Source organism: Pezoporus occidentalis, unplaced genomic scaffold (genome assembly GCF_034315485.1).
Source record: "Pezoporus occidentalis ecotype Australia unplaced genomic scaffold, CSIRO_AGI_Poc_V1 ctg165, whole genome shotgun sequence".
NCBI lineage: Eukaryota > Metazoa > Chordata > Aves > Psittaciformes > Psittacidae > Pezoporus > Pezoporus occidentalis.
Genome location: NW_026913477.1, coordinates 704,029 through 730,742, shown reverse-complemented (window position 1 = coordinate 730,742; position 26,714 = coordinate 704,029). Strand labels below are relative to the sequence as shown.

Here is a 26,714-nt window from a genome sequence, read left to right as displayed (position 1 = left end):
ATTGAAGGGCAATGAAGGTTGGAGGGTGACTTCCTCTGACAATGTCTATCATGGAGGATGAGTCCTGGGTTTGGTGCTGCTCAGTCAGTTCTACATTCCTGATAAAAGCTGGCCTTGTGCATGTGAATGAGAGCAATCTTTACTTTCTGTTAACATCGTACCCTTGATGAATGCAGAGCTAGTTGTCCTGGTTTCACAGTACTTCTATGAGGTTAGTTATTTCCTTTGCATTCGTGGTGCGGTATGATGCTGAGATGCAATGGCTTTGTGTGCAGCACTGGCCTTTCATCCAAGGTGAATGACATCATGTCTGCAATATCAGTTCAGTTTCTGTATGCTGTTAGCATATTTTCATAGAATCACAGCATGGTTTGGGTTGGAAGGGGCCTTAAAGCTCATCCAGTTCCAGTCCCCTGCCATGGGCAAGGACACCTTCTGCTAGACCACGTTGCTCCAAGCCCTGTCCAACCTGACCTTGAACACTGCCAGGGATGGGGCAGCCACAGCTTCTCTGGGCACCCTGTGCCAGCGCCTCAGCGCTCTCACAGGGAAGAACTTTTTCCTAATATCTAAATCAACCCTCTTTTAGTTTAAAGTCATTCTCCCTTGTTCTGCCACTACAGGCTCTTGTAAAAAGTCCCCCTCCAGATCTCTTGTTGGCCCCTTTAGGCACTGGAAGCTGCTTCTAAAGTCTCCCTGGATCCTTCTCTTACTGTAACAGATAACAGAAAACTTGTACCAGTCTGTTTAGTAACCACTAGAAATTCCCTGTTTCTTACTATTTTGATATGGTGAGATAAGCAGTATTCAAGATGTTATGTCTTACATATTTTTAAACTTGAAAGACAGTATATCAAATATTCTTCTTACATGTCTGAAGAGCCAGATGTGCTAATCTGGCAGGAAATTGTTGAAGAGTCAGCTGTGTCTTTCATGTACAGGAGATGGCTTGATCTGTAAGTGCCTTTTTGTGGATGTTGGAGGGATGCCAGGGGAATACTACCAGCTCCTTTGACTAAGGCTGAGGGCATAGCTGGTGCTGATGTTATTTGCTGCAGGCACCATATCATGTAGATAAAAGCAAAGATCCAGCTACCATATGACCGAGGCCAGGGTTTGTTTTTAATCCCCTGCAGAATCTTCAGATAGTGATTCTGCTGTAGTTAAGGAGACCCTTAAGGGAAGTATTTTCCTTGAGAATTCCAGCTCTCAAGGCTGCTTTTTGCTGCTCTTCTTGTATGTGAAACAATCAAAAGTAATTTCTTTCATTGTTTTTTCTGAGCATGTGGCTTATGTGGTGGTCAGCTGGGGCTTTCTGTAGCTGTGGAAAAGGAAGTGTGATGGGTTACTGCTGTACTACTTTGGTTCTTGTGTGACTGCATTCTCTGAAGACTCCTCTGCAAGGTCATGCAATCTCTTAAAAAGTCCTTCATCCTATGGTAGTTCTGTGGCAGAACCTACTGAGCTGTTGCAGTATCCTGCAGCCTTTCATCTGTTAATAATTGCACCCTTCTCAGTCCTCTGAAAGTGTTCAGAGAAAACAGTTCATTGGTTGTCTGCTGAAGGACCATTTAATTCCTGTGTAAAGCAAAAGAGGTGATTTTGTTTTTAACAGAATTTGTAGTTTATCTGGACTTACTCTGCCACTAAACAACTCCCAGTCAGCTAGCCACAGCTAGCCTATCTGAAAACCCCTTCTACACCGGGAAAGATAATGCTTAACTTTCAGATAGAATGACTGCTTCCTCTCCTTCTCCTTCCAGTGGCTTCTGAGAAACTGTTCCTCTCCCATACTAAAAACCCAGTTGAGTTCTAAGGAAAACTTGGTGTTGGTTGGATACTAAAGTATTGTTGAAATTACTTGCTGATATCACCAAGACCAAGAACTGTTTATGGGTGTACGTGGGTGAGGTGTTAGGCAAGCCATGGGGTGAGCTGGCTCCCGGAGAGAGGAAGCCACAGAAGATGCATTGGTTGCATAAAACAACCAACTTATGGACTAAGTGAAATAACATTGGCCAAAGTCTGGGCACTAAATTTCACTCTGCTTAAAGATGATGCAAAACTTTGGACTTTCAGAAATGGGGAAGGGGGAAATGCGGAATCTGAAATGTTGGAGCTTGTGTGTGACATGCTAGCTTTTTCCTTGTTATTCCAGATTAACAAGCCTGCTTCTCATGTTTTATACCTTCTTTCTTAAAAATGCCTACAAACCTATTGCCTTCCTCAGATGTTTTCACCAAACTGTGTTGTAGCTTGGTCTGTTCCCAAGGGGAAAGGTGCCCTATCACACCGTTTTATAATCTGTTCTTGGAAAACAGTGATAGAGGGGTTTGGCTTTTGGTATCTTGAGAAAATAAAGCTCTATAGAGTTTGCCACAGGTTACACTGAGGCTTTTAAACTGAAATGAAAGGGTCTTTCATGACTTGAAGCTGAATTTGGTTGGTTTAAAGCAAGTTTAAACAATACAAAATGGTTACAGTGCCTGAACATGCTGAGAAACCCATTCTAAGTGAGGCTAGAGGAGCGGACTTGGAGCTGGAGTTCTTGAGTTGGCTCCCATGACATGTGAAGCTGTCAAACAGCTGGAAGTTAATTATTCACTGCAAAAAAGCTTTGCCAGGGCTTCACAAGACTCGGAAAAACATACACAGTGTTTGTCAGTGTCACCTCGGAGCATTGCACGGAGAACACGTTAAATATTTCTCTTAGATTGGGTTAGTGTTCTCTGGGGTGTTGGGTGCGGTATTGAAGGCAGTGGCAGAGGAGGAGACAGTGCAGAGATGTCAAGTTTCATAACTGATTTTTTTTTTGCTGAAGATTTGAAGGCACATGTTTTCTATTAGGTACTAGTATGTTAGACCTTAAAATGGGCTGCACCAGAAAGTAACTTACAATTGTCAAGCTGGCTTTGTGGTTAGCAGTCTGAGTCAGTTTGGTTTTCTTAGTTATGAAACTCAAGTGGTGAATAAGAAATGTGGTATTACAATAACGATTCCTGAAATTCAAACCCTGCAAAAGGTTTTCTTAAAACTTAACTTGTTTTCTGGCAATTACTCAGCTGGGGAACTTGAATATGGCTTTCATAACTTGAAGGAATTTTGTTAACATGGTAGAGATGTAAATTGCTCTCCTCCCCTTCCCTGGTTTATTAAATGCACAATGCAAAAGTTATTAAGATTAACAGAGGGGCAAAGCATTCTTCTTTTTCCTTTTCTGGAAGAAAAGGCAAAGATTTGGAAGTGCAACAGCAAAGTTTGACTTCAAGCTGACTGGAGTTTTGAGAGGAGCAGCATGCAAAACAAGGCCCCTTTCCTCCTCTAGAGCTGGCTGCCGTGCGTGGAGTAGTTTCAACTTGTAGGAGCCTGCACCAGAGCATCCAGGAGGCAGGATTTTACCTTGGAAAACACACTGCTATAGCGACACTCTCCTCTCCTCAGGGAAGATTTGCTCACCAAAGCTGCCTGGGAAGGGATGGATGCTGTGAAAGCTGCAATGGGTGAAGCTGAGGCAGTGGCCTGTGCTTGTCCTGATGTTCTTGTACAGCGAGTGGCTTGGCTGCAAGGCTGGAGACGCAGGACACTAGGGATAGGCTTTAATTATGGTTAAGGTAGCATTCCACTTTCATCCCAGGTGAGGAAATCTGCCTGGTTCATTTACAGATATAGCTGGTAGCTGTGCTCTGTGAGGGCATGCCATGAGCCCTTCCCATGCTAGCCAGTAGCACAGACCTCAAGTCAAGACCACAGTTGAGCTCAGCATCACTATTGCAGTCTCTTGTTGGCAGAACTTCCCTGTAAGTCTGCATGCTGTGGCTGTGGTCGCTGGGTTTGAAGTCTTACTCTGCTGTATTTAATGCACTTGGAGTGCTGGTGTAGCTCCCTTCTAAAGTTTTGTTTTCCTTTTGTATTACAGAAAGCCTTTAACAGTAGTGAGTCTTGGGGGCTGGGCAGAAACCTGCAGTTGTAGCCTCTAATTACTGCAAATCCCAGTGCTTTCCTTAATCTCTGAATCTCCTTGACACTTTGTGAACTCCAGACCACCTGAAGCTGTATTATAACTACCTGAGAGGGTGGACAACTTCAACAGGTCTCGAGAAGTGAGGAAAAAATGCTCATTACTATATATTAATAATCAATGTATATGGTAAACCAGTTCCCTTGTCATCAAGGAGAAACAAAACTTACTGTGACACCCAGAGAAACCTGCTTGTAGTGTTTCTAGAAGTTGTAATTGTTCTTGTAATGTGCCTGGGAAGGAGGTAGCTCCTCTAAGCTATTCGAGCTTCTCATCCCTTCACTTGCATGGGGGAGAAAGGAAAAAATAGGCAAGTCTGGAAATGGGGCAAGTGGAAACCAGGACAATAAATCCCACCTCCTGTGAGAATCAGCTTGCAGCTTTGTTCACCCTGAGCACACCATGACAACTCTTCTTAGCTCTTCTGTGGGGAGAGGGTTTATGATGATAGCTGTGCAAGAAACACTGGAGGCATCAATGCTGTGCTCTAGCATGGATCTGCAATGCAAGCGTTACCTTGAGGTGTGCCACGGTGTCCTGCCATACTCTGCAATGGCACATAGGTGCCTGATCATCTGGAATTTAGTCATATGCAGCAGCTCAAAGAGCTAAAATTCTGGTTATCCTGTACATTGTGTATTCTTGATCTGAATCAGGTAATCGGGTATGCTTTGCCGTATCTTATTTTAAAGTAGGGGATTTGATTGGCCCCAAGATCTAATCCTTGCCTCAATGTGCTTTAATGCATGAAGAGATTGTGATTTTTAGCCAAGAACCACCAAGAACCAATGCTATTAATGCATTGATTAGGTTACATTGCAGTCTGTGGGGTGACTGTTCTCCAGGACCTACAATTTGCTTGCTTCAGAATAGATTGCTCTGTAACACACACAGGAGTAGCACTGGATTACACTAATCCCCTTAATGAATGTGAAAAGCTAGGTGCTTACCATGCAAAAGTTGATGCTCTTATGTTCTGTGCACCTCTTGTATTTCTCTACTGAATTGCCAAACCCGTAACTTCATGTTTCGGGGAGCAGAAGTGTAATGGTAGAACAAGTGAGGTCTTTGCAGGGCAGAATTTAATACAGGTACTTATATTGGTATAAGTAGATGCAACTCCACTCTCCATCTAAGTAAACCTGATGCAGGAAGGTAAAACTTTGATCCCAGTCATGCACTCTCCTTGTGTTCCAAATGTGCTTGTGTCCCAGCTCTTCCCCATGCCAACAAACCAGTTCTTGTGCTTCATCTGTGCCAGCCCATATCTGCAAAACGGCATCCTTCAGACTTTGACCAGTGTGCTGCCTTATGATCTGGGAGATACCTTCTGCAAAACTCCAAAACTGTATTTGAAGATTTGAATAACTTCCTCTTCCCCAGTTTCACAGGAGGTGGGTGAGGAGAGAGGCTTGGAAATGTTTAACTAAACAGGTCTTGCTTCTGTTTAGCAATGAGGTCATTATTAGCTAAACAGGCAGCAGCTTAACCTCGCCTTCTGATGTCCCTTAAAACTGTTACCTGAATCAGAAAAGCTGACAGCTAGGTGAGGAACTTGTGTGAAGTTTTTTGCCATGCACAGATAATTGACTTTCCTCCTGCTTTGCTGGTGTCTGAAGGTGGAAGCTGACAGTTCAGGGCAGTTGTTGTGCTTGAGACACCTCTGCAGATCATAGAATGGTTGAGGCTGGAAGGGACTACTGGAGGTCATCTTGTCCAACCTCCTGCTCAAGCCAGTCACCTAGAGCACATTGCTCAGGATTGTGTCCAGACAGCTCTTGAATATCTCTTAAGGGAAGAGAATCCACAACCTCTCTGGCCAACCTGTTCCAATGCTGTCCCCTCATGGCTCATTGCTATTAAGATGTCCAACCACTGTCAGAGGCCTCTGTCTGGGTTGGTGGTTTCAAGGCCACAATAACATGTTTCAGTACCTGTCACAATGGGACCCATCTATCAGCTCAGGAAGCATTTGGTGGGGAATGTTCCTAGTTGGTTTTAATCTAGAAGCACAGCAGTAATACTAAACATGGATTCTGGGCTTCTATCTTGGCTTCAGGCTAATAGGGCATCATTGAATCTCCTCTTGGCAGGTAAAGGAGGCCTTGTTTTCTGCCAGGTACGGGCAATGCCTTTATGACAAGCCTTGTGTGATGGTGCCAGAGACACGTTTAGTCCAAAAGGAACTTCTGAAGTGACTGAATTCCTCTGGCCAGAAATTAGGTGCAGTTTCTCGATTCCTTTCCCCTGTTGTTGGCACAAGGCATTTGGTTAACCTCATGTGATGCCAGGTTAGCTCCCCTGTAATTGCCTTTAGAAATTAATCACTGGTCCTAAGAGCTGGCATTACAAAATATTGAAGATGGAGCACAGCCCCAGTGGCAGGCATCAATCTCCAAGGGGGAGAGAGTACTGCAAGAGCTGATGGAAATGACCACTCTCTCACTTCTGCCCTTCTTGCTTCAGTGTCAAAGCTACCAGTGCACTACTCACGTGTGTTTAAAGCAGAGATGAAATTGTGAGAGAAATAGCTGGTGGAAAAAATGTCAGGAAGGCTTAAAACTGTCTAATGACAGCCTGGTGAACTGATCAGCCTGAAACTCACATGGAAGATTTTTCTTTCTTTAAGGGTAAAATTTGTTCACAACTGATGGCTCAGTAGCTGAAATGGTTTTGCAGGCTGATGGTGACATTTCATTAACAGGAATCCCTACGCTACATCTTGTGTTGCGTGTAACCACAAGCTATATTTGACTGGTGAGACACAGAAGCGAAGGGGAATAAGCTTTTTTTGCTTATTTTGGCAGGCTTTTTATGTTGTCACAGCCTGTTTTTTCACGCTTTATTTCCTGCTTATGAAAGTAATTATCACTTTCTGACTTGACCCATGTTTGCTTGCTCCTAACACCTGACTCCAGCTCATTTTAAAACTAATGTATAAGCCCTAGCTCATCGTGAAGAGCAGTAGTTGCAGTCTGGCTGTTATTTTTGTTTTATTTTTTCCCCTCTTCTCTGTATGATGTACTTCTCATTACAAGGAGCTTTCTGAATAAAAGATGAGTTTAGTCACACTGAGGAGAGTTGCTAGACATGCTGCTTAGCCATGTTGGATCAAAGGCATTATATGAACAAGCTGGAAAACTAGTGAGTGCTTCTGAAATGATGGTGCAATGAGAGCCTTTGTGGTTTTAACAGCTATTCTAGGTTTTCTTGATAGCTGAAGGTTCGATAAGATTTCTCCATATTGAGGAAAAAAATTGTTCCCTCCATTGAAAAGTGTTTTGGTGGGAGGTTAGCTAAAAATAGCACTTCTGTAACAGCCTCTTTCCTTCACTGTGCCGTATCTATTATGAATGTTGTGGAGATGATGGTTTAATGCAGTGACATTTCTGACTGGGTAGTCTTTGAACCCACTTCTGGATTTAGTTTAGAGAGAGGCCAGTGACCATTTACTTGTCTCCCTTTATGCCCCCTGACACCCCACCCCTCACCTTTCTTTTTCCTCCACGTAAGAGCATTTCTCTTCTATTGGGACTGCCCAAAGTTATTGCAAATAGTATCTATCGGGTGTCCTCAATCACTTGCTTGTCACTGGAAGCAGCTTTATTCTGGTCTACTTGGTGACCACAGTTGCTGGAAATTTCTTCCTACTGTATAACCCCTTGGTTCCTCTGGTGGTTTGTCATGATGTTCAACTGAGTAAATGAAATCTGTTGTTAAAATCCGGATGGAGTTTGCCAACTGCCACTAAGCCAAGCACGCCTCCATATTTGCTTCCCTTTGAATTTTCATTAGAAACCCACAACATCATTTGCAGTTCACAAGGAAATTTTACTCAGTTCCTCTGAAAATCCAAAGCAACGCCTGATCTGTGGCTTCGATTGCTCAGTGTCTGGGGTAGTACTCAACAGCACTGCCAAACATAGGAAAGAGGCGTTAAAGGGAGCAGGAAGGGTCCCTAAGCCACCAGTGGTGTAGCTGGCACCCCTGAGCTCCTGGAGTTGCCGCAGTCCCTAGTGACTGTGTAGGATTCATTTTTAAATTCACACAGATCAAAGGTATGTTAAAATGTAAATCATGGAAGTGTTGAATCTAAAATAATGACAGTCTGTGTCCTATATGGGAGTGAGAAATGCTGTGGAGAGGAATGGATTCTAAATATGGCTCACTTCTGCAGCTTATAGGTAATGGGACACGGCTTTCGGCTGAACAAGCACATGGAGATGACATTCCGTCAGCTCACCTTGAATCTGCAAGGGCTAGTTAGAAACTTTCCAGGCTTTTTTTTAGCACTTGAACTGGAACATCTAAGACAATTACTTGCAAACACCTGTGAACTGAGCATGAATTCCCCTTCTCCTTCGCAGGTGCTGAAAGCATCGTTGCAATCATGATTGGCAACATGAAAGGCATGGAGATCCTACACCGGATTGAGAGCGGCATGAAAGTGACTATGGTCATTGAAGTGGGGAAAAAGCACGGTCCTTGGATGAATCAATACTCCATCTTCTTCACCTCAGTGTCATTTTTCATTGTCACAGCAGCAACCATGGGCTACTTTATCTTTTACTCTGCTCGGAGACTCAGGATTGCCAGGGCCCAGTCCAGGAACCAGGTGAGCTTGTGTGTGCCATTGTTGAGTGTTTCTTTCATACCCCTGAGACTCCACGCTGTGGATCTTGAGGGCAAGATATTCACTGAACACCAAAATCATGGAATTTGTTCATTCCCCAGGAAGGAGTGTGACCTTTAAAATGCTAAGAGACAGATCTTGAAATAGCTTAGAAGTTTCCAAAGAGACCACAAAAAGTAAACTGTCTGAAGAAGGTAACTGATTGTGTTTAGCGAACTTTGTCTCCTACAACTGAATTGCAGTGCAGCCATAACGCTGATGTACTGGAGGCGGTGAGAGAGCTGAACTGCTTTTAGCTGACCCTCACACTTCCCACATAGCACTGCCTATGTGTTAGCTGCAAGGTGAGACACGACTGCAAATGTGTCTATAAAACAGTACATGGCTTTGGCTGCCTTACTGCAGACCGCAAGTTGGGAAGCTGCTGCTTTTCTGACTGAAAGCTTCCTGGGAATTGCACTGACAGCCTCAATTAGGAGTTGATAAAAAGCACTGTTAAATTGTGTTCTTTTTAAACCCCAGGCAGGGAGGTGCTAATGAGTTAAGTTTCCGAGTAACTCCCATCTGTGCAATAAACTGATGGGATTAATGCTTCCAGCTTTGTCTTCAATCTGATCAGACCTGCCTTACACCTGCCACTTCAGGGCTTAAGCAAAAGCCTTAAAAGTGAGAATAAAGTCTTGACATCTGTCAAAGGTGATGGGCAGCAGCAAGAACAGGAAATCAGTGGCTTAGATATGAGTACTTACTTCAGCTGTTCCCTTACAGCTGTGTTGCAAGGGAGACCATTAGTGCTTCTTGCAGGACCTGCCTGAACTCAGAAGTTCTTACAGAGTACTCTCCTACAGACAGCAATAGCACGAGCATCTCGCTCTAGCTGGGCTCAGAGTATGTGAACTATCTCTGGATCAGTGGTTACAGCGACAGACTTCTTTGCCATTGCAGAAGATCTGTCCTACTGTTCTACAGCTTCTCTGCTGTCTTGGAGGTTTCAGGCCCCTTGAGCAAGATCCTTCTGAAATAAGCTGGTGAAACTAGAAGCTGGATACAGGTGTTGAAAATCAACCCAGTTTCAGGCTTCTGTAACATTTTAGAACTGGCTTATTTGAAGGGTTAACATGCATAACTATTGTTGTTGGCAGGCAGATAGACTAGTGAAGGTGAATGACGGCAGTGTTCCTGGAGTTGAATGCTTGGTTCTTTAGTAATCACAGAACCTAACTCAGTGGAGTTTCTGTTCTGAAATCCTGTTGTCTAAGTGTAATCTCATGGTTTATGGTCAGTTGGCTGTATCTTTACTGAAACTAGAGATCTAACAGTGAGATGAACTGTATCTGTGCCTTGTCTAAGCTGCATCTGCCCCAACTTCTGGACTAGGCTTCCCCTAAGTGCTTTGTTTTAGCCTGATAGCATGTTCTAGTGTTACGCCACACGTGGAAATGGTGCGAGGCTACAATAAGGGACCAGATGGAAGTATTGGATGGTGAAATCTACCCATGGGAAGTAGTGCTGCCACTCCTGGATGCCATATGGAGTTGCCTCTAGTACCTTTCATGAGGGATGGCATGGAACTTTAACTTGATGCTGTCCTCTTGCCAACATTTGTGAACTGAGATGAATGATGGATTCCCTCTTTCATTCCCTGTCATCTACCCTAGTGTGGCAACTCTGTTTAATGCTAAACAGACCTGGGCAGGAAAAACTGGACACCCTAGAAGCTGGTCCGCAGAAGACACTACTTATCACATCACATGAAAACTTTTCTTCCTTTTGAAGGTATTTAACAGAGCAGTTGTGGAAGTCCAGCTCTATTCTGAGCTATCAGGCTTTCAGCAAGCTACAAATGTTATTAATGTGTCAGTGGCAGACTGTACTGGGAAAATCCAGTCTGCTTGGCTAGCACCTTTGCAAACCATTTCTATCTTGGGCTCTGTGTGCACAAGGAGTTTACTGTAGATTGAAAAATAACGTTGATAAATGGCATGCCAGTTCCACATGATTTCAGCTGAACTTAATTTAAGGAGCCTTATAAAGTGCTTTATAAAGTATAAGAATAGAAGAAAGCTTCTCTGCTATCGGGGGTAAAAATGTACTGTTTTGCAAAAGTGAAACTCAAGACAATCCAGGATTGTTTTTGATTGTTTTCATACCATGGCATATAAAAACTGACCTCACAATGATTAGATAAGCAAAGAATAACAAGAAGTTCTTGCTAGTGAAGGTGAACTTCCAAAAGGTGATGGTATCAGTGTTCCCTGTTGGCCAGGTGATTGGATCTTCAGTGCATATCCAAAGTTTGAGACTTCTAACTGCTTTGAAATACTGAATATTAGTCAAACAACTTATCAGTTTGTATACTATGTGACGGGCTTTCCCGTCATTGTTCAGCCCTTTGGAAACTCAGATTGCCTGGACTTCAGTCTGTTATGTGGGGTAAATGATTGTGTTTTGTCTGTTATTGCACAGATGTTGAAGGGGTATACATTTTTTTGGGGTGATGCTTCCAACCTTAACTAGTCTATGATTCTATGTCTTTAGGAAGCAGTCAAGAGTGTTGATAATTAGGTATTACACATTTTCCTTCTTTTTGAAGTGAACTGCTGTTCTGAATGCATCCCTTTACCCAGTGTTTCTGCTCTTCAAAGTATCTGCTTTTTGACCTTCCCTGTGGGATTACATCACTACTGTGTGAGGAGACTTTTAAGGTGTCAGTCTACCACTTGAACTGAAGCAAGCACTTTCAAATTGCTCTACAGAGTGCTGTGATGAGCTAATTGTTATATGTGATAATCATGCTCTGCAGCTTGTCCCTTGTATGTCCAGGTTCCTGGATATTTGGCTCATTCTTGTGGACCGAGGCACAGTCCTGGGGAGCTCTCACCCTGGACTGCAAAGCATAATGCAGCTTGAGTCCCACTTGCTCACTAAAGGGTAGAACAGGAAGAGTGGAGACCATTTTCTAGATGCTTTGTCTCTTCTGCAAAGGCTCTTCAAAACAAGAGCCTGGCTGGATACGTGATCCATTCAGGCATGGGACTTGAATTGGATGCCTTCCAGGTATTACCATGTTGGTAGTGTTTTTCCTTTTCTTTTGGTTTGAGAAGAATCTTCAGAAAGCACTAAAGTCTGAAGATTTTTTGGAGTGCTTTTCTCTTGTTTTATACAGCCAGGCTGCTGAGTACCTTTACAATTTGCCAATGCAGTTCCTATACTTCTTGGGATGACTACTTGCTTCTTCACCTTCTGGTGAAGGCACTTTTTCTGGATGGCTTGATCATGTATAACCTGGGTTTTAAACATGTTCTCTGCTGCAGGCTTTTCTTGAAGGCAGCAGTTGTCTCTCACTCAGTTTGAGCCGGTATTGCACACAAGTCAGTAACATAAACCTGTGCAAAGGGCTTCTTTAAGAACTTGAGTGACTATTGAGAAGAGCTTGTCATGTTGCCTTGCGGTCCAGGTGAAAATGTAACTTCAGCAGCACATCTGTCCTCACCGAGTTAAAATAGAGTAGCTTTTCCCTCATGAGCCAGTTAGCTAAACTGTTTACAACCTGCTAGCTCTTATCTGAATGCATATTTTCATCTGGGCTTGAAATTCAAGTCCCCACCTCTGTGATCTCTTACTGCATCATGAGGTCTGTGGGGAAGAAGGTGGAAAAACAAGGCAAGCATGGTAGGAGGCTTGCTAAATTTCTAGTTAGCAGAGTACTGGCAAAGTCAGTTCCCCAATATATTAACCTTTCTTAATAATGCAGAATGGCCAGTGATGTTATCTGTGGCCTGGTTTCTAACTTAAGCTCAAGTCTTCACTTCCATTGACTTCATAAAGATTAGATGTTACAGCTGAGAAATGACCTAATTAATGGCTTTGGAGGAGGCAAGTTGCTTAACTTCCCACAAGTCAAAGCTGCTTTTATGGCAGTAGTTACCTGTGGAGAACTTTGTTAGCTCACAGGAGAAGAGTAGTTGCTCCTGACGTCCTTAGGGCTTGTTGGTCTGCAGCACCAGGACTATGCTCACAGGATACCAGGAAGGCACCCTTAAAATCAGCAACTTTGGACTAGGGAACATTTTGGACTAGGCAACAGAAAACTCAATTTTCCCAGTTAGGCACCTCTCTACTTCCTTCAACATGCCAGGGCCTGGACTGGAGCCAGGACTTGGCCAGTTTTGTAGTATCTTCTATTCCTCTTCTTTTCCCTGCCTCAACTTAGCTATTTTTTCCTATAGTTGCTAGGTTGGTGCTTTTAGAAGTGTAACATTTCATGTTTTGCTTGAAAAACTTGGCTTTATAAATGCTTTGACATTCCAGGCTCAAGTATCCTGGATCTCCTGGTGGGCTATTCAATAGAAAGCTTCCTCTTGCAACCTTCCCCCCCCTCCCCCCCAAGGGGTGTTCTCCTGTACTTACCAAAATTGATGTTAAAGGTGACACTGCCATTGGTGCATTTCATGCAGAGCAATTAAACTTGTGCCCAGGCAAAACTTAAATATTGTTCCAGTAAATTATTAATGATACAGCCAGCTGGGTCCTGTCTAATATGCTTGGCCTGACATGAGATGTGTAGATTAGATACTGCATGAGGGAGTACATTCCTAGAAAGTTTAGTTTTCAATTGCTAATGAGTAGTGATGATAGACAGCTCTGGTAGTGTATGAGAAGTACTACTATTGCTGCACTCCTGCTCTGTTGATGTTACCACATTTGCTGCTGAAACTTTTGGGAACCTCAGTGTGTACTGATGGGTGTATGCTGCTTCTTTGTGGCTTCAGTCCAAGACACTGACAAGGTGAACATCATTCTAAAGTCAACCACAAGTGATGTACAGAACCATACATTGATGTCTTCAACAGAAGAACTGTGCAAGCTTCAAAGAAAACTCGACTAGTTCTTGTTCCTAAAAAAAAAAAAAGACAACCAACCCAAAAAACCCAAGCCTGAAAACCTTTGCATCCTTCACCTTTTCATTGTTTGTATCTCTTCCTTGATAGCTGCTAATAACTATCAACTATTAAACTCCTCAAAGCATGCACATTGATGCTATATCTCAGGACCCCAAAACAGCACTATATGCAGATAGATCATTTTGCACAAAAACTGTTTGGCGGGGTCCCACAGACCATATAAATCAACTTGCTTGCCATTAACTGCTTCAGCGCAGGTAATCTTACGCAGACTTGAATTACTAGTTCTCGCTGAGTTTGCTGGGTGTCAACAGCAGCCCTCCATGCACTTGTTCCTTCTGTGCTTGTGCCACCAGCACTGCACCTTCATTGGAAAGATTCTTGTAACTGGGCTGAACTGCATAAAGATAAGTAATGCTGGAACGCTAACAGTGTGGGGTTCCTGCACTGAGCGGCTGAATTGGGAAGAGGATTTTTGGTGAGCTGCAAAGCTTGTGTCTGGCCTGTCCCTAAGGGAAGTGCTGTGTTGGGATGGCAATGCCAGAGCTGCCCCATGTACCTCTGTGTCCTGAGGCAGTGCATCAGCGAGGGAGAAGACGCTTATATTCTTTGTGTTGGTGGAACATCACCAACCTGTGACCTTTAAACAGAGATGTTGGCTCCTGTGCTAATTAAATGTGTTTCAATGCAGCTAAACAGCAACAGTTGCCAGGCAAGCTGGGCTTTGCTGTCTGCTCATCTTTGCCCTGCTATCCCAACAGCAGTGAGCAAATAATCATGTGAAGGGGAATGCTTCCTTCTCTGCTTTCATTAAAGCTGTCCTGTAATCCCCCTGGGCTAATAATTTCATTTGTTTCATACCTTGTGTCACAGGGAGGGTGACAAGTGGCCTATTTCATTTTTTCCCTTTCCTTTGTGCATATTACTTTGAACCAATACCCAGTATTGAGATAAAACTGCGTTCTTCCACTTGACCAGAGTGGTTGGCATTAGGAGGCTCCTGATGTGTTTGCGTGCTCTGTCGTGGCAGACTAGTTCAGGGTGTGTTGGTGGTAGCTGAGCTGATTGGTGAAGAATCTCACCTTTCACTAGGATGTGAACTTGTAGCAGGATTGTGTTATAAAGTGAGTAGTTAAAACTACTGATTGTCAGACTCAACATTCAGTCTTCTGTACCACATCAATTTGAAGGCTTCTGTTTGGGCTAGGTCTAATGTTGTCAAGGTATCATCTTGTACCTTCTCAAAGAAACCCTTGACGTTCCCATGCTTTGTGAAAAGGTTAGGTGACAACAAAGCATATGCAAGTGCCCTGTTGGTGTGTCATCCAGAGTAAATAACCACATCAGTATGTTCCAAAGCTCTTTTGTGCTGTCTCTAAATGGTATGGTCATGCTTACTTGGCTGGTTTTGATACTCCTGGGCTATAAAACCTGTGCCTGCTTGCAGCAGACACCTTGGTAAGTATTAGCAACCACACTTCAGAGAAAAATTACTGTGTTTAACCAGGACCGCTTTCTTTTACAGCGACAACTAAAGGCCAAAGCCAAGAAGGCCATTGAACAGCTACAGCTGCGCACCCTGAAGCAAGGGGACAAGGTATGACTGATCCTGTGACCTCCTGAGCATTACAGCACACCCTTTGCCCAGAACCCGCAGAGCGGTCCTTAGCACTGGAGCAGGATGCAGAAGTCTCTCTGAGCCTGTAACTGTCCGTTTCAGAGATGGTTCCTCTTTCAGACCAGGTCCTTTGACAGGGTGTAAGACTTTCCAATTTGCACATTCTTGTAAATCAGATTACTTTTTTTTTAGCTGCTCATTTGTGGTCTTGCTGAGGCGAGAGGTCCTAATTTGCTGGCATGGATGCTTAAAGGTAAACTAATACAGCCAGTCAGCTTCCCTGGCTATTCTTTCTGTAATTAAAACTGGATGTAGAAGTTTATAAACCTCTACAGTAGTAGCTCAAATAATCCAGTGATGGTTTGCAGCTGGACTTCTAAACCATGGGATTAGATTTTCAGTGCTTCTGTTCAAGTGTCACCTTGACTATGAATAATCTACACAATGTGTTTATATAAGATTATATACAGGAGCTTTCTTAGGTTACCTTAGTCCCCTTTGCAGTAAATCTGTTGCTCAAAAGCCAGCTTTCAAAGTCTGTTAATGCTGGCAGGAGGGCCAGGAGACCTCCGTGGATGGATAAGTTGCTGCTGAGGAAACATAAAGGTGGAAGCGAGGACAGGCAGCCTGGGAAGAAAACAGGGATATTTTCTGGAAAGCTAGGGACCAGGTCAGGAAAGCTAAGGCCCAGTTAGAATTGAGTCTGGCAAGGGGTGTGAAAGATAATAGGAAGGACTTCTATAGGTATGTATCAAATAAAAGACTATGGACAATGTGGGCCCTCTCTGGAAGCTATCAGGAGAACTGGCTACACAGGATTTGGAGAAAGCTGAGGTTCTGAATGACTTCTTTGCCTCGGTCTTCACTGCAAATGCTCTGACCAAACCACCCAAGTCTTGGAAGGCAGACGCAGGGACTGTGAGAATGAAGACCTTGGGCCCACTGTAGGAGAGGATCTGGTTCGAGATCATCTTAAGAACCTGAACGTGCACAAGTCCATGGGTCCTGATGAAATCCATCTGCGGGTCCTGAAGGAGCTGGCAAATGAAGTTGCTAAGCCGCTGGCCATCATATTTGAGAAATCATGGCAGTCAGGTGAAGTTCCCAACGACTGGAAAAAGGGAAATGTAACCCCCATTTTCAAGAAGGGGAAAATGGATGACCCAGGGAATTACAGACCAGTCAGTCTCACCTCTGTGCCTGGCAAAATCTTGGAGCAGATTCTCCTGGAAGGCATGCTAAGGCACATGAAAATCAACAAGGTGCTTGGTGACAGCCAGCATGGCTTCACTAAGGGGAAATCCTGCCTGACCAATTTGGTGGCCTTCTATGATGGGGCCACAGAACTGATGGACAGGGGTGGAGCAGTTGATGTCATCTACCTGGACTCGAGCAAAGCGTTCGACACTGTCCCATACGACATCCTTGTCTCTAAATTGGAGAGACATCAATTTGATGGATGGACCACTCGCTGGATAAAGAACTGTCTGGATGCCCGCATGCAGAGAATTATGGTCAATGGCTCAGTGTCCAGTTGGAGACCAGTAACGAGTGGTGTCCCTCAGGGATCAGTGCTGGGGACCACTCTTGTTCAACACCTTTGTTGCTGACATGGACAGTGGGATTGAGTGTGCCCTCAGCAAGTTTGCTCATGACACCAAGCTGTGTGGTTCGGTTGATACCCTGGACGGAAGGAATGCCATCCAGAGGGACCTTGACACACTTGTGAGGTGGGCTGATGCCAACCTCATGAAGTTCAACCATGCCAAGTGCAAGGTCCTACACCTGGGTCAGAGCAATCCCAGGCACAGCTACAGGTTGGGCAGAGAAGAGATTCAGAGCAGCCCTGCGGAGAAGGACTTGGGGGTGTTGGTCGATGAGAAACTGAACATGAGCTGGCTTCACTGTGCGCTTGCAGCCCAGAAAGCCAACCGTATCCTGGGCTGCATCAAAAGGAGCGTGACACCAGCAGGTGGAAGGAGGTGATCCTGCCCCTCTACTCTGCTCTTCTGAGACTTCACTTGGAGTGTTGTGTGCAGTTCTGGTGTCCTCAACATAAAAAGGACATGGAACTGTTGGAACAAGTCCAGAGGAGGCCACAAGGATGATCAGGGGACTGGAGCACCTCCTGTATGAAGACAGGCTGAGAAAGTTGGGGCTTTTCAGCCTGGAGAAGAGAAGGCTGCGTGGAGACCTCATAGCAGCCTTCCAGTATCTGAAGGGGGCCTACAAGGATGCTGGGGAGGGACTCTTCATTAGGGACTGTAGTGATAGGGCAAGGGGTAATGGGTTCAAACTGAAACAGGGGAAGTTCAGATTGGATATAAGGAAGAAGTTCTTTACTGAGAGAGTGGTGAGGCACTGGAATGGGTTGCCCAAGGAAGTTATGAGTGCTCCATTACTGGCGGTGTTCAAGGCCAGGCTGGACAGAGCCTTGGATGGCATGGTTTAGTGTGAGGTGTCCCTGCCCATGGCAGGGGGGGTGGAACTAGGTGATCTTAACGTCCTTTCCAACCCTAACTGTTCCATGATTCATTTCTCTTCACCATTTTAGGAAACCGGTCCTGATGGAGATAGCTGTGTGGTGTGCATTGAGCTGTACAAGCCGAATGAAGTAGTGCGTATTCTGACTTGCAAGTAAGCTCTTTTCCAAACTGCCCCTTAATCCAAAATTGGGAAGCATGTTTTTCCTTCTGCTATATTAACAAAGCTGATCAAACTTTAACTGAGCTGTTGCATGACAAGAATTATTGAATCTGACAGTGTTTTGAACAGCTGGAACTGTGTAAATTCACACTTTGGAGTGTGCCCTAATGGCCTGTGTTCATAACTTTCCCTATGAGTAGATTGACAAGTGAAACTTGCCAGACCACATCCCTCTCCAAGGGATGGCAGGGCTTTTTATAGATTTCTTCCTTTACTGGTGTATAAGAATATTACCTATAAATTGCAGATAACTGGCAAAACTGTCTGTTCCTTTTCACTTGGCTTACTGGTTGCGAAAAGGGTCAAGCTCCCACTAAACTTGTTAAACCATGCCAAGTTTTGTATTTCAGAAGAAAGCATTTCTATTCTTGTATGCATCATCTGAAATAGAGACCAAAATAGAGCTACAGCAGTTTATTTTTCTAGAACTCTAAACTATTTTATCTCACTGCTGTGCTTCTGTGGAAGGCTGCTATTGTAACACTAAGACTTCAATTTGATTGCTCCTAAGATGAGCAGTGATGTTTTCTCAGGGCTTAAGGAAACTTGTTCTGTGGGATTTCCCACTGTGCCTGCTGATTGGGACTGCTCTGACAAAGCTTCTGAAATCAGCTGCAATTTGAACTGCACATATTTTGTGTAGGAAGAGGCTTTGTACCCCTTGGGAAAGGTTATAATAACGCACTTGGAAAAAATCTGACATGGGGGAAAAATCAAGTTCTGAAGAACAGAAAAAACTGTAGCTGCTGTTGTGTGTTGAGCAGTGTTATTTGTCAGACTGTAAAATCTGGGGAGGGGTTACCTTTGTACCAGGTTACCGTTTTGCAAAAGCCTTCTCTGCTCCCAGGCAGTAGGACTTCTAAGCTGTTTTGGTAACACCAGCTTGGCCTGCTAAATTGTTATGAACAAACTTCCTTGATCTAATGGCTTGTAGTTTAGAAAACACCCAAACTGAATAAGCTTTCAAGCATGTGTTAATGATTATTCAGTTGTATTCTCTGATTTATTCTCCTGGGTAGTCCTGTTAACAATGAAGTCAGTCCCATAAGTGCAGAAGCATTTAGACGGGCTCTAGATACCTTTGGCTGATAGAAGACCTGACTTCTCTATAAACTGACAATCTTCCTATGAACCTGCAAACAAAGCATGACTTATTAGGTTAAGAGGAGAGTAACTTCTTTTGAATGTGTTCTTTATGCTTTGCCCTGAGACTGTCTTTACATACATTTGTGATGTTTCATTCCTCTTTGGCCCAAATGTAGCTCTTAAGAGGGTTAAGATCACTGCATTTATTTGATAACCTTCAGCAGTGGTGACCTCTGCAGGATCAACCATATTAGATTCTCTCACATGAGTTAAACTGATATTGACCTCTACACTGAGACCCTATTTGTTGAAAGCATTTAGCTCTATCCATGAAAGAAACAAGCAGTCAACTGCTCCTGTGAGTCACATCGGTGCTATCTAAGTAGCTGGGGTGTGTGTATTTGTGGAAGGCATTCTTGTCCAGATAGTCAGACTGAGGCATTTATAGTAGCAGAGGTACACCAGACCAATATCAATTCCAAGTACTCAAAATAGTCACGCATCAAGGAAGTTTCAGATTGTACTCTAGACATTACATTGGTGCAGCTGGAAGGAGGTGATGGCTGTGTGAGCTGGATTGGAGAATGCTGGTATCAGTCTGGGGCGTAGGATACTGCGCGCTGGATGTGGTGATTTCTGCACTTCTCGTAATAGAGTTCTGGTTAATACTGAGCAGTGCCTGTCTGTCTTGCTACTTCTATTCAGGCTGAGGGAACAAGCAGATTACAGGATTTCAAGTCATCCTCCGAAGTCTGTGGCTTAATTTAGACCCATTGTGGAACTGTCTTCACAAAAACGCACATTTGCATCTGTAATGGCTGAACTATATTTACTTCCTTGAGTACAGCCTGCTAAATATCCACTTAGAATATACAGTGACTGCATAGACAAAGTAAATGTGTGGGAGTACAGTTTATTTGATGGCATAACTCTGTGAGATGATTTTGTTCTATATAGTTTTATACAAATGAGTGCTATTTCATCATCTGCATGACGGAATTCAACCTTAAAGCTAGCACTGAGATGTCACTATTAGTATTAGTTAAATTATCAGCTGGGAATGTACTGTACACAGATTAAAACAAAAAAATAAGAAAAATAAAAGTTTAAGGCTGATGTAGCGAAGACAATAAACTGAATTCCAGCAAATTTAGCAAGTTGAGAGATAAAAATAATGTAATCCATTCTCAGATGGATAATAGAATAAATAAATTCTTGGTGTTTCTAAATGGGCCTTCATAGCTGCCACGTAAGTAGTTTTCCTGGTGTGAAACCTAACTCGTGCTTGTCTTATTCCACCAGCCATCTTTTCCACAAGAACTGTATTGACCCCTGGCTTCTGGAACACAGGACATGCCCGATGTGCAAGTGTGACATACTCAAAGTTTTGGGTGTTGAGGTAAGCCAGTAGTCTGTCTTAGTGGCAGATGCTGTTACTAAACTGGAGTAATAACAGCATATGAGCTATTTCATGGTGCCTCTAGAGCACAGGTAGTAAGCACAGGCATTGCCATGTCAGTGTAGAGATGCTATAAGAATAACTGCTGTGAAGCTTGCAGCTGACTTGGTCTGAGGCGGTATCATCTAAAGCCTTTGGCAGCATATCAACCAAAATTGATTATAACGCATGACTGAAGAATTGCTCTTAACTCTTGTGCTCGCAGCTAAGGGTGTTTCTCAAAGCTTCAGGCAGACTTGACAACTCAGTCCCTGTAACCAGCCCTTATAAAGTTACTAAGTACCTGGAGTCCTTGAAAAGTGAATGTGTTGGCATGTATGGCATTCCTGCAGCCACATGATTTCCTAGGATACACAAGGAATTTCTGATGTGTTCTGCAAATGCTAGTTGTGGTAGATGCCAGGGGAAGATGTTGCCAATGCCTGGCACTGCCTGGACCAGCTAAATGTATGCCAGGGTTTGCCTGGGGAAGGGAGATCTGCACTGAGGGGAAGGAAGAATCTATTTTCCTGGAACTGGCTGAAGAATTCAGAAGTTTCATTTGAACTTCCCACTCAAATAGGCAGTAACTGTTTTTCACCTATGATGCTGGAGGTTAACAGCAGAGCTTTCTTCCATTTTAGTATTTTTTTCCCCTGGGTGTAAGTTCACTAGGCTCCAGCCCTTACAGGTGTTGGTCTCCTGGAAAGATGCAGCCTAAATGTTTTCTCCTTTATTCCACACAGGAGACTGTAGAAGTTGAGTCTGTGCAAGTCACAGTATCCAGTGAGGGATCAAATGTGTCTTCAGCTAATGAAGAGGATAATCGTAGTGAAACAGCATCATCTGGATATGCTTCTGTACAAGGAGCAGATGGATCTGTTCTGGAGGAACATGCACCATCAGAAAGTGCGTCTACAGTTTCATCTCTCTTGATAGATTGCATTCTACTTTGTTGCTTATGCTGTGATTTAGGGGTATTTACCTTAACAGCTTGCAGTCCTTGAATACCTTGTTTTTCAGTGTAATAATAATCTTGTCTTTTGTTTTAGCATTTGGCTCTTTGTTTTAACACCACCTAAATGTGAATTGAAACCTAAGTCTTTGAAAAGAGTAGTTGAAAATCAGAGGCTTACTACTTAAAAGCCAAAGAGATTTTTCTGAAGCTGTCCTTCATCTTATTGTCTCTTTGGAGATTTCATTGGTATGAGTGAGTGTTGCTTTGTCACCAGATCTGTCCACTTTAGTTAATTACATACAGAAAACCTCTGGGGAGTCAGTTCTGCTCTTGCAGATGATGCAAAATAAAGATGAAAAATACTTCAACTGGATTTCAGATTTTGCCAAGGCTTAAACATCCTTGAATATTTTTAGAGAATATTAATTGGAAAAGACTATCAGCTTTTCCACCTACCTTATCTCTTTTTAATAAGAGCAAACCAACTGAAAATCTTTTGAGTGTTTAACTTTGCCAACACACGCTCAGTGTTGCTGTTGATTTTTAAAAATGGAAATTCTCCAGGTAAACAAATGTAAGTAACTATATCCTGGATTGTGGAATGGCCTTGGGAAGCAGAGTAAGGAATCTTTACAAGATGAAGGGGATGCTCTGAATGTGTCTACTTAGATTTCCTGTGGGAAGGCTAGCTGATAGGAAAGCATGGGATTTGCTGTGTGCCTCTTTTGGGACATGTTGCTCCAGCAAGTGATGTGTATGGGAATGTCCCATTTAGGTACCCTGGTAGAGCAGAAGGTATTTCTTATAAGCTAAACATCAGAAGTTGAAATTGTATCCATATAAGCGACTTGAAGCGATGCTGGTTTAGTTATATGGTTCAGGCCCTTGTGTATTCTCATGAGGCAAGGACACACATGTAACATCAGCCTAACAGGTTTAGTCTGTAGGAAGAAGGCCTTCCTCTCTGAATCAGCCTGTGTTCCACAGCTTATCCTGAAACTTGTCTCCAGAAGTTGCTCCTGATGCCTGTCTTCAGCAGCCCTAATGTTGTATGAGAATTGCCTATCTCCTTATAGATGGATTTCATAGCCTCATGTGGCCTTCTGCCACTTGAGCACACAACCTAGGCTTGCTCAGCATTACTGAGAAGTGAAGAGCAGAGCAGATACCTCTAGAAATGACTAGTAATGTCAAGAATGGACTCACAAAGTAATGTGGGGTAGCAGAAGAGCAGTTGTTGGAGCATGGCCTCGGATCTCCCACTCTGCAGGAAAAGTGCAGGGGAAAGACCACTGCAGTGGGCTTGTGGAAATAAAGCAAGCATGGTGTGCTTTAAGGTAGTAAAGCTTGCCTGTATTACTTCTTAACTTGTCTTTTCTTGGTTTTATTCTGGACAGATGACAACATGCATCTTGTGAACAATGAATCCCAGCCCCCTGCTGTGAATGCCCTTCCACATGCTGACAACCCAAGCTTTGAGGCAGACGAAATACAAGTTCGTGAAGTCAGGTCCTAAGAACATTCCCAGTGACCTCGTGTAAACTTCTGCAAGGAGCTGCTGATTGCCGTTGCATGTGTATGAAACATTGCAAGGCTGTTGCAGGAAAAATATTGCCTTGGCAATGCTGAGATAAAATGGACTTGTTCAAATCATAATTGTATGGTTTGCTGTTCTTAAAACTGTGTCTCCCATGTGGAATTTAGTTTTAGCACTCTTCACATAAAGCCATCTTAAATATAAAGAAAACCATCAGATTTTAACACTAAACCAAAAGTTCTATCTTCAGCAAAGCTTCTCTTCAGTGTTTGAGTCATTTAAATACGGAAAAACATTCTTTGTCATAGCTGTTTCTCCTGGGAGTTGTTTTGACTTGGGTTTTTTTTTGTTGTTTATTGTCTTAATTCAAGTGGATTTTCATTGTAAACAAATTAATTTTGATCTGGTCTAATACTTACTTACCAGACAGGGTTCAGTTAAAACAACACTATTTAATATCTCAGTGCACTAATTTGATAGGAGAAAGTACAAACTATGCCTGTCAAATGGGATTTTTCCCACAGTGTCTTTGGTTCTCTAGTAAGCCGATTGATTCTCTACCTCTAAACTCCAGCCTGCCAACCACACATTCCTAAAGGGAAAAAAGAGAGCTGCAAGCTGACAGGCCAAATCTGACTTGCACGATACTGTAAATGGAACAATTGCATGAGTTTTTCAAACCTGTTTATATTAGCCTGAAAGCTCTTCCCTGGCTTTTGGAGTTAGAGCCATCTCTAGCACCAGCAGTACGCCAGAGTCTGGGATGACTTCAGAAAGACTGAACTGAAGATGAAAAGATAGATACTTCCCAAAGGATCTGTTGTGTTTTGTTCAGAAAGTGATCCAGCCTCTGAAAAATGCTGGAGTGTTGCTCTGCATTGTCTTGCCTGTGTGCTAAAGCTGCAGGGAGAGCTGACGTCCTGTAAACATACTGGAGAAGTGGTCTGTCATCCGTGGGGAGTTGAACTGGGGTCAAGGAGGAACACTGGGTGCCTCAATAGTAAGTGCAGGGCCTTGCTCAGCAAAGATAACTAAGGACATCTTGTGGATGCACTTTATTTTTTTATCTTTGTATCTATAGCTTATTTCTAATGTTAGCAGAACTTTGTCTTAAAGCCTGAAATGAAGTACTATTGAATCTGGAGGGAAAAAGCAATGCATTTTCTTAGCTGTAGTACAATTAAAATTGTTGTAAATATTTCATGATTTGTATTGAATTTGAATATGAAAATGTAAATAAAACTATATTTTGATGACCCTAACTGCCACTAAATGTTGATTATCAGCTCTTAACTGGCAATAGATGTTGAATTTGCTGTCTCACAACCCTAAAATTGAATGAGTCTTGGGTGGCCAAAAGGCAGCAGTGCTTGCTTGAACTAATTGGAATAAGGAGAGCTAATTATGGGCAGGGTGCTACTGTTAACATGGATTGAAATGGTACTGACAAGCTTAAGCCTAGTAGCTGTACTCAAAACCCAAGCAGCTCAGGGTGTATGCAGTGAGCTAGTGAGCTGCTTGTACCTCTGGACAGTTCTTCACAGCATGTTCAGCACAAGGTAGCCTTACATGAACTCTGCAGATCAGGCAGGTTGCAGCTCACTTCTCTGTCAGGTTGCTCAGTGTCCCTCCCTTACTCAAAGGTTTATGCTTGTGTTGTAAGGCAATATGTTTTAAAAACAATTAAATGCCCTTTGTACTGAAATATACTATTAGATGTAGCAAAAACTTGTGACTCCCCTTGGCCAGTTTTGTAGTAGTTATCGGGTGCTTCTTCTTAGCTGAATTCCATGCCTAGTCTAGGAAACATTGGTGGTTGCGGGCTCAAATTCTAAAGCTGAGTATAAATCAGACCACTCGAAACTGTATTTTTGCTGTGATCATCCTTCTGTGTGCATCTGAAGTGCAGAGAAGAGAAAGGAACCAGCCAAGCAGTAAACAGGCAGCACCTGAACACTTAATTTCATTCACATTTCAAAATATTTTATAAACTTACTGCAGTGTGTAAGCTGTAATGTACTAGAATTTCATGCTGTTACACTGAAAATAAAATCATCTGCCAGTCTTCTGTTTAATAGCAACAAGATTTGACTTTCAGAAAAAGGGAGGGCACACATGTGTGTGATTCAGATCAATTCAATACTTTGAAAGGCATTTTGGCTTTTTGTTTTGTTCCAATCTATGCATTTAGGTTGCTTTGTTTATAGGATTCATGCATTTCTACTTACTGTCTTTTAAGAGCAATAAATCTGCCTTTTTTCCAGTACTCATATTTCAAAGGGTAAGGTGGATACCCAGAATTTTCTCAAGGAATGCAGTAGTGGAGTACTGGGGAATGCGGCAGTTCATGTCAGTACTCATAGTGCTACAGGATTAGATGTGTACGTGTTCTGTCAAGACGTGGACTTTCTTGGAGTCCAATGTGCTTACACTGATCTTCAGGAAGATTTTAGGATTCTTGTATCAGATGTGAAGTACTGTTAAGGGAATAAATGCAACATTTGTACCTGAACAGCTTTTGAGCTACTGCTAGGCTGATAACGCTTCTCTGCTTTTGCAGCTTAATGTGTGAGTCTGCCATGTTCTTGTGTGTGCGGATTTATTTGTAAATATTGGCTCTGCAAGGGTTTTGTTTAAAAATGAAAGTGTGCAAATTTCATGCATGCAGTCTGTGATACTGAACTTGGGACTTGCTGTCTGACTTTGGGGAAAAACAGCCACTGTCCACTGAACTCTGCTGAGGGTTTCACCTTTTGAGAACGTTGTGACAGTTTTACCTACTTTAAAGAAATTTCAAAGCTCCAATCGCACTTTGTATTTCCAAGTTTCCATGGATAGCAGCTGTCTGCAGCTGACCCTGCTTAGAGCATTATGGCATGATAGACTTTTTCCTCTAAGCAAGAAGCAATCAGAAATGTGCCTGGAGATCAGGTTGTTCCATGCAAACTTGCTGTTACTGTGCAATCGTTGGAGTTTGCTATATATACACTGTAAGACACTGGAAATTAGGTGCCCACGAGTGACAACAGTTTCTCAAATGTGTGCCTTTTGGCTCTGTTAATACCACTGAGTCACACAGATGTGTCAGTTATTCTGCCCTAAAGAGAAAGCAGAACAGGCTCCATCATCATCTCCAAGTGTTTACTCACTGCTGTCATTTCTCTCTCCCCCAGGAAAGCTCTAATCTAGACACTTCACTCAAATGCTTGCATGTTCTCCAAGGGGGGACTAGGAAAGCTTTGTTTTATCCCTGCAGCAGGGGAAGCCTTGTCACCTGGTGCTGGATTGCTGTGCTTTCTTGTTAGGCTTTACAGCAGCAGGATTTTATTTTAAATCCCAAACCATAATAATACCATTTTCTCATATTGGAAAAATATGAGAAAAATTTTCGAGTGTCCCTATAGAAATGTAGTTACAGCTGAGATTTTTGCTCAAGGGAAAAGCAGGACTTGTTATGAGAGGCTGCAAACATATAAATGCAGTTGGAGTCAAACAGGCAGATGGACTCTTCCCATAAAATAGAGAGACCTAGTCTGTCTCCATCTTTAGATGGAAAGCTCTGCACTTGTCAAATGACCTAACAGTTGGACAGAATAAATATACGCATCTACCTTGGCTGTGTGATTTAACGTAGTATCATTCTGTGTTTAACAGACACCAGCTCAGAAGGTAGCTCTGCCTTTTCAGCCACGTTTAGACTGATGTTTTTCCTGTGCAGATTTGGATAGAGTTCCACTCCCACAGGGCTGTAGTGGCTGGTGTTTTGGAATAGATGAAAGAAAATCTCCCGGCTTTGGCAATTTAATTTTGACTCTA

The 26,714-nt window shown here is 43.0% G+C and overlaps 1 protein-coding gene across 2 annotated transcripts in view; it reads left to right on the top strand.

Moving 5' to 3' along the window:
- The window catches only part of RNF128 (ring finger protein 128), a 38,954-nt gene extending 15,937 nt beyond the window's left edge, over positions 1-23,017 (top strand). For both annotated transcript variants that reach the window (XM_062613290.1, XM_062613289.1), the window contains exons 2-7: positions 8,386-8,633; positions 15,081-15,152; positions 17,728-17,810; positions 20,268-20,385; positions 21,168-21,312; positions 22,759-23,017. In XM_062613290.1, the coding sequence (XP_062469274.1) occupies positions 8,386-8,633; positions 15,081-15,152; positions 17,728-17,810; positions 20,268-20,376 (512 nt within the window). In that variant the 3' untranslated portion in view covers positions 20,377-20,385; positions 21,168-21,312; positions 22,759-23,017. The remainder of the gene's footprint in view (positions 1-8,385; positions 8,634-15,080; positions 15,153-17,727; positions 17,811-20,267; positions 20,386-21,167; positions 21,313-22,758) is intronic.
- Positions 23,018-26,714: the final 3,697 nt, after the last annotated feature.